The sequence below is a fragment of the Elgaria multicarinata genome, chromosome 8 (assembly GCF_023053635.1).
Source record: "Elgaria multicarinata webbii isolate HBS135686 ecotype San Diego chromosome 8, rElgMul1.1.pri, whole genome shotgun sequence".
NCBI lineage: Eukaryota > Metazoa > Chordata > Lepidosauria > Squamata > Anguidae > Elgaria > Elgaria multicarinata.
The window spans coordinates 5,414,423-5,427,866 of record NC_086178.1 but is presented as its reverse complement, the minus strand read 5'-3'; the positions used below and the strand labels follow the sequence as shown (position 1 = coordinate 5,427,866).

Here is a 13,444-nt window from a genome sequence, read left to right as displayed (position 1 = left end):
AAGGTGATAACCAACACTTTATGTATTTGTCTATTCCGACCAGCAAAGGCTCAGCGGGCTCTCTGGCAGACAGAGGCTTTTCCCTTTAATTAGAGATGCCAGAGACTGAAATTGGGAAACTAGATGCAAAGCATAAGTGCTCTGCTGCTGGGCTATGGTACCTACATCTGAGGGACACTGGCTTCCATACAAAAAAGGGGCGTCTGAAAGGCGAGGAGCCATAGCTCAGTGGTATGGACCCCTGCTTTGCATGCAGACGGTCCCAGGTTCGATTCCCGGCTTCTCCAAGTAGGGCGAGGAAAGGAATTCCTGCCTGAAACCCTGGAGAGCTGCTGCCGGTCAGTGTCGACAATACTGGGCTAGATGGATTAAGGGTTTGACTCAGGCATCTTCTGGGGAAAATCTACTTCAGCTAGCAAAAACTAGATTAACAACTGTTACCCAGAGGACCTTCTCTTCTGCTGCTCCCAGACTGTGGCATGGCCTGCTGGAGGAGACTCGTCAACTTAACAGCCTACTAGCATTCAAGAAGGCTATAAAGACTGATCTCTTCCGGCAGGCCTATCCAGGGGAATTTTAGGATGTTTTTAAAATGTTTTTAGGAGGTTTTTTAGGAGGTTTTTAATAATGTATATTATGTTTTAATTGAGTATTATGCATTTTATCGTTTATTGTTGTTCCCCGCCTCGATCAAAATGGAGAGGCGGACAAGAAATAAATTTATTATTATTCATATCTAAGGCACTAACAAATGACTTTCTGTATATTTTTAGTGACGAAGACAAAAGTCAAGGCCAGAGTCAAATGAGCACTGTTTTTAGTTTATTACTTTATCTGTAAATGTATTAAGAGTGCTCTTTGGAAGTATTAGTAATTTAACTTCATTTGTATTAAATTTTAATTTATAATCATATCCTTAACTTCTTTTTTTTTAACAGTCTTCATAGTTGGGACGCAATAGTGGAAGGAGCACAAAGCTACTGCATCTGGGATCGACTGAGGCAAGACACCGCTAGCGCAGACCTACCCTAATTTGGGCTTTTAATTGCAGGAAATAAAAACCCAAGCAAAGATTAGGAGAACATACAAAGCAACCTTACACTGCTTTTATCAGCTTAGGTTGATATACCAACTACGCCCTTATCTGGACAGAGATAGCCTAGCTACGGTTCACCATGCTCTGATAACCTCTCGTTTGGATTACTGCAATGCGTTCTACGTGGGGCTGCCTTTGAAAACGGCCTGGAAGCTTCAGCTGGTACAAAACAGGGCAGCCCGTTTACTAACAGGGACTGGCTGGCGAGATCACATTACGCCAGTCCTTTTCCAGCTTCATTGGCTGCCAGTCCAGGTCCGCCCGATTCAAAGTGCTGGTATTAACATTTAAAGCCCTAAACGGCTTGGGGCCAGGCTATCTGAAGGAACGCCTCCTCCCGTATCTACCTGCCAGGACCCTAAGGTCATCCTCAGGGGCCCTTCTCTGCGAGCCCCTGCCAAAGGAAGTGAGGCAGGTGGCTACCAGGAGGGCCTTCTCTGCTGTGGCACCCCAGCTGTGGAATGAGTTCCCCAGAGAGGTCCGCCTGGCGCCTACACTGTACTCCTTTCGTCACCAGCTGAAGACCTTTTTATTCTCTCAGTATTTTAACCCTTAATTTGAACTTAAATTTAAATTTTACTGTTCTAACTCTGTATTTTAATCTTATATCAATTTTGCTGCGTGGTTTTATCCTGGTTGTGGTTTTTATACTGTATTTTGTTTTTGTGTTTTTAACCTGTTGGTTGTTTTATTATGGTTTTAATTTCTGTGAACCGCCCAGAGAGCTTCGGCTATTGGGCGGTATAAAAATGTAATAAATAAATAAATAAAATAAATTCACTGGTGGGTCCATCTAGCCAGCGCTGTCGGCTCTGTTGGGTAGTAGCCCTCTGTGGCGTCAGTTTGAGATGTCATCTGCTGCCCTGACAGTTGAATTCTTTTGAGAAGGGGACACCTGGGACTCAGACCTGCACCTTTGCCATGCCAAGTATTTGCTCTACTGTCAAGCTTTAACCCTGTCCTGTCCTGTCCTGACGATGCAGAATGCATATTAATATCCTTGGTTATTTCTAGGTATGTAAACAAGCCTTAAGGCATGGGAAATATCTCATAAAATTCCACCAGACAATGACTGGGATCTCAGCTGCCAAGAACAGGTTCACACAGGGACAGCTGTCTCATGCAAAAAACAAAACAAAAAAATCACCTAGTTCTAAACCATGTAAGTATGTGTCAAACATTTAGAAGGATATATCTTAATGGGCTGTTTTCCTTTAGAGCATGAAAGAGGAGGAAAGCAGCCTGCAGCTCTCCAAAGCCTTGGCCTACAACTCCTATGATCTTTCACCATTGGCTTTGGTAGCTAGGGCTGATGGGAGATGAAGGCCAAAACATCTAGAGAGCCACAAGTTGCCCACCCCTGCTTGAAAGACCAAGAGCTTAAGGTAGAATGCGCGGTTCCATCTTGAATTTATGCCTGATTTTTATCTTGCAACGTTTACTTGATAAGCAGACTGATGAACTGGATAAATCCCTTTTTTCGATTAATAAAAGTGCCCCCAATTAACTGAGCAGCATATTTTTGAAGTCTATTAATTATTTTTTAAAAAAATAATAGATAGCAGGTGTTGTCCTAAAATCGTAGAATCATAGAATAGCAGAGTTGGAAGGGGCCTACAAGGCCATCGAGTCCAACCCCCTGCTCAATGCAGGAATCCACCCTAAAGCATCCCTGACAGAGGGTTGTCCAGCTGCCTCTTGAAGGCCTCTAGTGTGGGAGAGCCCACAACCTCCGTAGGTAACTGGTTCCATTGTCGTACTACTCTAACAGTCAGGAAGTTTTTCCTGATGTCCAGCTGGAATCTGGCTTCCTTTAACTTGAGCCCGTTATTCCGCATCCTGCACTCTGGGAGGCTCGAGAAGAGATCCTGGCCCTCCTCTGAGTGACAACCTTTTAAGTATTTGAAGAGTGCTATCATGTCTCCCCTCAATCTTCTCTTCTCCAGGCTAAACATGCCCAGTTCTTTCAGTCTCTCTTCATAGGGCTATTTTGCACTAGAGAGAATACCTTTTTCTTCGTACGCAGAATGTGCGCGTCATCTAATAACAAAGCATGCATTTTTTTTCTTTAAAATGGTGGCCTTGTTCGTATGCAAATGCATGCAAATTTGGCTGTGCGATGCCTTTAGTTGCCTGAGAGCCCTACTAATAAGTCTCCCTGAAAAGGGTTAATTCACAATAACAATTTAATTTATCTTTAGAACATTTTGCAAAAGGATACATATAATGTCAGAAGTCTTGGGGTATTACTGGCTTTTAGAGTTGCAGAGAGGAATTCTTCCAGCCTCAATTTTAGATCTGACTCCCAAGAATCCTAGAAAAGAAACACACACAAATCTGAACTGCTTTCGAAATATGTTATTTACCACAATACATGCCTCACATTACGATTTTTTTATAAGCCAACAAGCAAGTCAGAGAAACACAGAACTTTAAATGGGCTCCGTGGTCAGACGATTCAACTAAAGTAGAGGAAGTCAGCGATTGCTCTGCTGGAGAGACGGCAAATACAGATTGGGCCAACTCTGGAGGAGTACGATTTTGGAGGGACACCGGGCACTATAAAGTTATTGTGCGCAAGTAGTGCTTGCAAAGGAGAACTTCACGCTGGATTGTGTGCATCAAATCTAAGTGGATTGTGTGCTCATGAACAAGTCACAATTTTTAAAGATCTTAGTAACATCTAGGTTGGACGACGTAATATGGTCTACATGGGACTGCTTTTGAAACGTACTCAGAAATAATAACTGTCCAGAATGAATCTACCAGAGCTTTGACTGGGACAAAATGTACAGGGCGTATCCCTCCAGTACTATAACATTGTTACTGGTTTACAGCTTGTCTCCAAGAGCAATTCAGTACGTTAATTTTAATCAGTAAGGACTTAAATTATCTGAGATGAAGGTATCTTAAGAGCCATCTCCGCTCATGCGTACCCAACCAATTATGACACCCATGTCTGCGGTTCATAGATCCTTCACACGCAAAGCTTTATTGAAAGACTAATTCATGTTTTGGTTTAGTTTATAGATGCATCAGTTATATGTTATCTGTTAGATAGTAGGGAATGTTATATCTCCCTTCCTCTTTTGATGTATCCAGAAACTGACCAAAACAGATAAGCTACACAAGAATGACTTTCTGGTCTGAATCAAACGATCAAATTAACCATTTTGTGTGCATTTTTGGCTATAGTTTTGTTAAAACTCTTTATCCCACTGTGACGAAGACCGTTGGGGTTAAAGCACGTCTCGGGCAGATGGATGTGTATTACCCTGTTTCCCCGAAAGTAAGACATCCCTCGAAAATAAGACCTACTTCCAGTTTTGCCTCTCGCTGTAATATAAGGCATCCCCCCGAAAATAAGACCTTTTTTTTTGTTCAACAATAAATGTGTACCGTATTCTTCTTCATGGAAAAATAAGACATCCCCTGAAAATAAGACCTAACGCATCTTTGGGAGCAAAAATTAATATAAGACACTGTCTTATTTTCGGGGAAACACGGTAGTACAGCCTACTATATGATTATTAGAAACAAGTCAGGTTACTATGTTTGTAGACTGTCAAGTTTCCTATTTGATATCATTTTATATGGTTTGTTATAATTACGTTTTTACAATTACTTTTTATACTTTGCATCATGGATTATTTTATCCAATATTAAAGTTTATTTACTGCTAGCTCCATCTTAACTTTGCACTTTGCAAGTTCTCTTAAACCCATTTTGCTATGTGTGTTAACTCTGGTTTAAGATAAGACCTTTATCTAGGAGGGCCTTCTCCACTGTGGCACCCCAGCTGTGGAACAAGCTCCCCAGAGAGGTCCGCCTGGCGCCTACGGTGTATTCTTTTCGTCGCCAGCTGAAGACCTTTTTATTTTCTCAGTATCTTAACACCTAAATTTAAACTTTGCTGTTTTAATTCTGTATTTTAATCCTATATCAATTTCTGCTGTGTGGTTTTATCTTGGTTGTGCTTTTTATATTGTATTTTGTATTTGGGTTTTTAGATTGTTGGATGTTTTATTATGTTCTTAATGGTTTTAATTTTTGTGAACCGCCCAGAGAGCTTCGGCTATTGGGCGGTATAAAAATGTAATAAATAAAATTTATTAATAACTGTTGTGTTTGGACGCAGCACAAATGGGCCTTTTAAAGTCAGAGCGCCAATTGTGGAATGCCTTTCAGAAAGAGGCCTGCCCGGCCCTGACACTGCTGGACTTCTGAATAGAGGTGTTTCTTTCATAGAGGATTCAACAGGAGACCTTTAATTTGTTGGCTGTCTCGGGATCTTTTTTTTTTTTTAAGGCTGAAAGGTGGAATGTAAATGTTTGTATTCATTAAATAAATAAGATTATAAAAGCCCATGTCCCACAATTTTGGGTAAAGACGACAATATATAAACCTTATTGGGCTAAATATTATTCTGCATCCATCAGTTCTAACAGAGGAGCGACTATCCATCATTCCTGAACAGATCAAGTACATACCTGGAAAAGTTCCTTGAAGGATGGGTGAATCACAGGGTTGGGAACAAAAGGCAAGGCATAAAACGGAAGGAATTCTGTAGTCTGGCTCAGAGCTGCCCCTTTCGTCTCCAGGTAAGTTTTAAAACATAAAATCCTTTCATTCAAAGTTGCTTTGTTCTTAGAAAAGGAAGAAACGCAAGTCAGCTACTTTGGAGAGCCACCTTACTGTTTATGCAGAATGTGATTGGCTGCTGCAGAAAGGAGGCAGTTTATTGTGGTCTCACTAGCTTTATATTATCCATTAATGCAGGACCCCCAATTAGTTTTTCCTCAAACTCATCTGCTCAGAAAGGGTGCAAGGAACCGGAGATGGAGCGCACAGAGGGCCCAGGAGGGCAGAAATGGAAGTAGCCAGGCAGCTCTGGGATGACAAATTCTTAAAATAGACAAACAAATAGAAGGCAGTAGTTTTTAAATGACAAATATATGTAAGGTGCCTGAACGCACACAACTACCCAAACCGCTAGTGGAGAGAGATGATTAACAAGAAACCCATTTATTATTATACAAAAATTGCAAAAAAGCCGATGTATCCCATAGCTGTTAAACAATAGTGGTGTTGGGTACTATAATACAATAAACCAATAATTGGAATGATATTCCTACTATAAGACTACACAAGTCTATAATATAGCCCAACAAAATCACACTAACACACTTTAGTATATTAAACACATTTGGCAATATGTCAGTACATAAAAATATATTCTAATCCCGCCTCGATCCAAAGGGAGAGGCAAGAAAGAAAGAAATTTATTATTATTATTATTATTATTATTATTATTATTATTATTATTATTATAAATAGGGTTTGTTCTTATGGTATTTTGTTCTTTCCAGCGTTGTAAGTTGTTGACAGGATTTAGCAATATATTTCCCGTTTTTGCTGCTCAAGCTTCCTCGGAACAAACGCTACAGAGATAAAATATTATTTATATAATCATCACATTCAGTCTACATATCTCTATAATTATAAAATCCAAGCACTTGTTTCTGATTCAGCCTAAAAATCACTCACCCATATCAGGTTAAACGATTTGTATTATAGTACCCAACACCACTATTGTTTAACAACTATGGGATACATCAGCTTTTTTGTAATTTTTGTATAATAATAAATGGGTTTCTTGTTAATCATCTCTCTCCACTAGTGGTTAGGGTAGATGTGTGCGTTCAAATTCTTAAAATAGAACACGCATTTATCCTACTGCTCTCTTGCCTTGAAGACTAAAACATCTCTAGGCGATGAAAACATTGATATTCGGACTACACTAGTGGAGCGCAGGGGCTAAGCAGCCGTAAACCAAGAAGCCCCCTGTTCAAATCTTAGTGCTGCCATTCTCTCGTCTTCAGCCCCAACTCCGTTGCAAAATATGGGGGTAATAATGATAATCTATTACAGGGTTGTTGGAAGGATTACTGATATAATGCACATGGAGTACTTTAACACTCTAAAGCACTATATAAATGCTAAGTATTATTAAAGGTGCCTTTAATAATACTTTATTATTATAATTAAAGTGCCTTTAAATATTTGAAAGAACGTATTCTCCCTTATGAGCCTGCCCGTACTTTGAGATCTTCTGGAGAAGCCCTTCTTTCAGTCCCACCATCTTGGTGGGAACACGGAAGAGGGCCTTCTCGGTGGCTGCTCCAATGCTCTGGAACTCTCTTCCCGGGGAAGCTAGGCCGGCTCCCTCCTTGATGGGCTTTCAGAAGCAGGCTAAAACTTTTTTGTTCCAGCAGGCCTTTGGAGAATAATCTGTCCCTCCATCTATGTTAATGTCTTAGAATTTTGTTGGGTATTTTAAGCATTTATGGTCCCCCCCCCCCGCCAATGTATGTTTTAAACTTTGTAAGGCCGCCTTGAGGCCCAGCATTGGGCAAAAGGCGGGATACAAATAAATATAATAATAATAATAATAATAATAATAATAATAATAATAATAATAATAATAATTTAATTTGGGTGACCCTATGAAAAGGAGGACAGGGCTCCTGTATCTTTAACAGTTGCATAGAAAAGGGAATTTCAGCAGGTGTCATTTGTATATATGGGGAACCTGCTGAAATTTCCTCTTCATCACAACAGTTAAAGCTGCAGGTGCCCTGCCCTCTTTTAAATCTGGTCACTCTAGTATAGCTCCTGCACCTTTAACTGTGGTGATGAAGAGGGAATTTCCCCAGGTTCCCCATATATACAAATGCCACCTGCTGAAATTCCCTTTTCTATGCAACTATTAAAGATACAGGAGCCCTGTCCTCCTTTTCATAGGGTCACCCTAATTTAATTATGTTTTCTTATTTCCTGCATTTCACTTGGATGCACAAAGACAATCACTGTGTTTCGACGCTTTGACATTTTTCTGGTTTTGGAAACATGCGACCCAGCAATCTTCAAAAAAGAGAAGGGTGTTTTTTTTATTGTTTCCCCTCTACTAGGAACACTGGGAATACAGAAAATACTTTATTCTACAGCTTCTGTGAGAGTTACTTTAAAGCCTGCAATTTTTGACGAGATGCGACTGGCCGACACTGCTACAAGAAGTGCCCAGCAGTTCTAATTGAGCAGGGAGCCAAACTAGGAGAAAGCAAAGGGGGCCACACAGCGGGACCCTCTATGTCTAGAAGGCATCAATTCTCACCTATTAAATAGTGCAGGCAGCCTGCAGGTGATCTTATTGTGCAATTTAAAAGGATTCTTCACAGCTGCTGGGCTATTTCAGTCCTGTATTACCAAGACATTATTACTACTGTATTACTGACCTTGTTTTCGAGAGAGAGGTTGCTCCAGTTACACAAACATTATTAAAGTTTATGTTGCCTCCTTTCAAACGTCCCAATTTTTTTAATAAAAAACAGACTTATCTATGGTTCATCACTGATGAGACACAGCAATGATCCTTAGATGCAGGAAGGAGTAGGAAACCCAAAGTACCACAAGGTGCCTTGTATTTGCACAAAGAGCAGCAGGACATAAGATGTTTGAGACTCAGTGCGATCCTATGCATGCTTATTCAGAAGTAAGTCCCACTGTGTTCAATGGGGCTTATTCCCTAGTAAGTGTGTTTAGGATTGCACTGTAAGGCCTGTTTATTGATGCAGCAAACCCATGATTTGGAGGACTGGGAACCAACACAGGTGAGCCGTGTGCATTTCCTATGTTTAAGGGGGGATTAGAAGCTTTCTCTCCTAGTTGGCAGCAAACCATAGTTTTCCATTAGCATCTGAATGCAGTAAACTATGGTTTGCTCAGATCATACTTTGCCCACAAACTTAAGTGAAGCATAGTTTGTTGCAATCAGACACTAATTGCAATCAGACACTAACGGCAAAACCCAGAGTTTCCAATCTCCTCCCCCTACACACGGACAAAGGAAAGAATGAAACAAATAAGCTCAAGCCTGGCCTCCAAACAACACCTTTGAGAACTCTGTTTGAATCCCACCTATATCTGGGCGGAACCACTCTAGACTTCAGGTGTAAGCTCACATGACCGAACCTCCTCCATATAAAAATAATTCTTAGCACAGAGAAAGCTGGCATGTCAGGGAGAAAGCAAGGCTGATTTCCCATAGGAAGGGATTTTTATTTTATTTTTTTGTATAGAGGAACACTCAGTCCTATGGTACAGCTTGGGACACAGGTTGACCACCTCAGTAAAAACGTGGCCAAAGCCACAAGCCTGACCTAAAAGCTAACTGGAAAAGGGGTTGAATTTAATTGATTGTATACAAACACGGGGACTCAACCGTTGACTAATTCACAGTATCCACTCACTTGACTAGGCAGCCAAAAAGCCTACAAGGCCAAATTTAGAGAAAAGCAAACATACAGGCTTTCCCACTGTGTGCTTTAAGAGGAAGATGGCAAAATGGATGTGAAGGTAGAACTCCAATTTCTGGGCGACGGCCTCATTGTCTCGGATTGAGGATGGAATATGCTCCTCCCAGAGTTCAAAGAAGACATCCTGGTCTCCATCGGTAAAGGACATTAGAAGATCCTTCCAAAGAAAAGGGAGGAAAGGATTAGTTATGTGTTTGACAACTTACTCGCTATGGTACTCCTGAAATACCTTATCTCTACATGTGCCAGATCCAAAAATCCCTTTCTAATCTTGTACAGGAACCAATATGCTCACCTGAAATAAAGCTGGTCGAAAACACCTAATTAAGGGTACCATTCCTATACCAAGCCTTGGAGAAGCATTCATGGCAGCTGTTCACCAGCGACTGTTGCTATTACTTAGTTTTAAGGCTCAGGGTAAATTATTATATTACATTTTGTTTTAAAACATATGCATTCAGGAAACACAAGAAAAATAAGAAACTCTCCCACCTCGAGCCAACACATGCTTACCTCTGCCCTTAGTGGAGGGAGGGCGCTCTATACAATATAGCCCATCTCCATAGTTCATGCCATCTTTCACCAATAAGGGGTGGGTAACTAGAGGAAGGAAAGGAAAGGAACCTCTCGTGCAAGCACTGAGTCATTACTGACTCTTGGAGGGACACCAGCTTTCGCTGACGTTTTCTTGGCAGGCCTTATAGTGGGGTGGTTTGCCGTTGCCTTCCCCGGCCGTTATTACCTTTCCCCCAGCTAGCTGGGTACTCATTTTACCGACCTCGGGAGGATGGAAGGCTGAGTCGACCCGAGCTGGCTGCCTGAAACCAGCCTCCGCTGGGATCGAACTCAGGCCGTGGGGAGAGTTTCAGCTGCAGAAACTGCTGCTATACCGCTCTGCACCACACGAGGCTCTAACTAGAGGAAACTCAACGCCAAAATGTGGACATGCATATTCTGATACTGAGAGGAGAACTGTCAGACAATGTTTTCATTGTCCTGCTCCAGCTATCTTCTTCAACTGAGGCTGACAACCAGAGGACTGGGAAGTGGCCAATGTAACACCAATTTTTTAAAAAAAGAGGTTCAGGAGAAATCCAGGAAATTACAGGGTGCTTGGCTTAATGCACGTTCCAGGTAAATTGGTGGACAGCATTATTAAAAATAAAATTATCAAGCATACAGAAGAGCAAGTCTTGCTGAAGAAGAATCAACACGGCTTCTGCAAAGGTAAGTCCTGGCTCACTAACTTCAGGTGGAACCTGCAAAACATCTGATATGGGAAACTGACAAACAGGCTAGAGAACAGTTTCAGATTCAATGGGACATAAATCTAATAAATCAAAAATTTAGACTTATGTTGGTATAATCTTCAGGAATTATTACCAATATAGTTGTCTAGCTGGCGGCTGTTATTTTTGCTTCAAAGGTAAACAAATTTGAAGTTCCTATACGCCATGTAAAAGCTTCATTTTCACCTTACAGATGCATGTTAAAAAAATTGATATAGCTGCATAGAAAAGCCCCAACACAGAAGTAGAAATATTTTATTTTTTCCAACCAATTAAAAGTTAATTTCATAAAAAAGAAAGATTACCTGAATTATTAGAGCCTTGGAGTCCTTCACAAAACTACCTCCCGTTTTAGGTAACGGCTTTCCTTTTATTTTGCATTCCTTTGTGAATGTTTTCACAGTATCTTCAAATTCTGCAAAATCCAAATACTGCAAACACAAGAAGGCATATCAGAATCTGTAATCATAACTCACCTTAAAAGACACAAGCAAAGAAAGTTTACGAAAGGCCAAAACAATAGAAAGAATTCCATCTTTAGGACAAAAATGGCAAAAGTGCTGAAAGATTTTTCCCTTCCTTCTTTAACAACTGACCTCCTTAGTTAACTGGACAGAGACACACTAACAGCGCAAGCCCAGACATTTATGTTCAAACCACAGCCCCAATGAGTTCAATAGTCTCACGTAAGTGTATCTATGATGCAGCTTAAATATGATATGTTCGCACACTGCAGTAATAGGGTATTTTATTTATTTATTGCATTTCTATACCATCCAATAGCCAAAGCTCTCTGGGCAGTTCACAAAAATTTAAAACATTCAAAGTATAAAACAACAGTATAAAACCATAATATAAAATACAATATAAACGATATTTTCTATGCTAACGATAGAAAAATATAGTTCTGAAGAGGGGAATAATTAGATTAAGGCCTTCCAAAATAGACAGCTGACCTAGAATGGTCTTGGGCAAAAAAAACAGGGCAGGTTTGTGAGAAATGGGGACCTATTGATGGATATTATTTATAGGCCGCTTTTTAGCCATAGCGGTTTCCAAAGTGGTTTCCAATAAAACCAAATTAAAACAATTCAAGTCTTAAAAATGTAGTCACACTCCTTCCTAAAACAGCGCAAAACTTTTCTACGAGTCGATGGAAAGTACAGAGTGAATATAAAAATGGGCAACCAAGTTGATCATGATAGCATGGGATGTATCTAAGAGAACATGGGTTCCCCATCCATCCCATAGTTTATGAGAGCAGAACAGGTGCATCATCTGGGGCTCTAAAGGAATTAAGCAGGACTTTGCTTAGAATTAAGCAGGACTTTGAAAATTCTGGTTCCAAACAACAGTAGCAATTGCTGACCTTAAGACTTTAGTCAGGGCAATATAAAAATGAGTTCATTACAACAGTGGAGGTCTTACTGGCAGAGCATGGAGAATGAAGCATCAGTTAAAATTTGTTCGCATTATCTTAACCTCAGAGCCAGTTTAGTATTGTCCCAAACTAACAAAATTGTGCAACAGAGGTATAACAATTCTGGATCACTGGGTAGACATTAAGTGAATACCCCCTTCTGAAAGAAATACGCACCTCCTTCACCATTCCAAGTAGATCTGCTTCATAAGCAAGGACATCTCCCATCATCAAATGTCAAGCAAGTCTCAGATTAAGTGACCTGCAATACAATTAGAACATGAAGGATTGTGCATCTATGAACGAAATGTACTGTTTTGTTTTGACATATACTTCAAATCTATTTTTGGTTTTCCACTCATACAAATCATATGGCTTCAGAATTAAACTTTACAAGTGGAATCTTGTAAAAATTAATTCAGAAGTGCTTGTTCAAGATTCCAGCCACTCCAATTCACTCCCCAGCAGTTAAGTCAGCATACCACTGAACAAAACATTAGGCTTTTGTGTGTGGGGAGGGGAGGGGAGTGTCTTCCCTTACAGTTTTTTTCCTAAACATTTCTTGTACTTCTGAAAACCTTGGGTTCCCCAAAATGCTGATACCTCCCTTTTGTGCATGGAGGGTTCTGTTTTGTTTAATAACTACTTGAACTAAGCACTGAGATCACTATTAGCCTATAAGTTCATACACACTGCTCAGAATTTATAATATATGCTCAGACTTGTCCCAATCAGTAAGATACATATATGCAACTAGGTATTGTGTAAGTGTTCTCTCTAACTGAAGTCACGTCCTAATTAGAATTATAGCCAAAGGGCTCAATAGAGGCTTTATTTATTGCATTTATATACCGCCCCATAGCCGAAGCTCTCTGGGCGTTTTACAAAAATGTGGACCTGTGATGTGGAATTTTTTCCCAGTGCTTTATTTTTCTGCAAAACGTGTTATGTTCCATATATTCTTTAGTAAAAATGAATGCATGCCAATTGTAAATACAATACTGGGCAAGCCTGGCATTTTCAAAGTTACAATTAATGTTTTTTTTTCAGGTAATTATCTTTACGAAGTATGAGAGAGAATACATATCTACCAGTGAAATACATAAATGTCTCAGAATGAACTGAAACTGATAAGTAGTGACAGTGAAACTGAAGGTGCCCCAACAACCTTAGTGGAAGAGAGTTGAAGGTGAGTGGTTGTCACCATATCATGGTTGCTAAAATTTTAGGTTGCTAAAATTAATTAGCGTGTCATCACTTTTCA

At 40.1% G+C, this 13,444-nt stretch overlaps 1 protein-coding gene across 1 annotated transcript in view; it reads right to left on the bottom strand.

Moving 5' to 3' along the window:
• The window catches only part of ARMC9 (armadillo repeat containing 9), a 125,083-nt gene that overhangs the window by 110,184 nt on the left and 1,455 nt on the right, over positions 1-13,444 (bottom strand). The window contains exons 2-6 of the mRNA XM_063131770.1: positions 12,358-12,442; positions 11,066-11,191; positions 9,461-9,628; positions 5,587-5,742; positions 3,318-3,410 (exon numbers count right to left, since the gene is read on the bottom strand). Of these exons, the coding sequence (XP_062987840.1) occupies positions 3,318-3,410; positions 5,587-5,742; positions 9,461-9,628; positions 11,066-11,191; positions 12,358-12,411 (597 nt within the window). The 5' untranslated portion in view covers positions 12,412-12,442. The remainder of the gene's footprint in view (positions 1-3,317; positions 3,411-5,586; positions 5,743-9,460; positions 9,629-11,065; positions 11,192-12,357; positions 12,443-13,444) is intronic.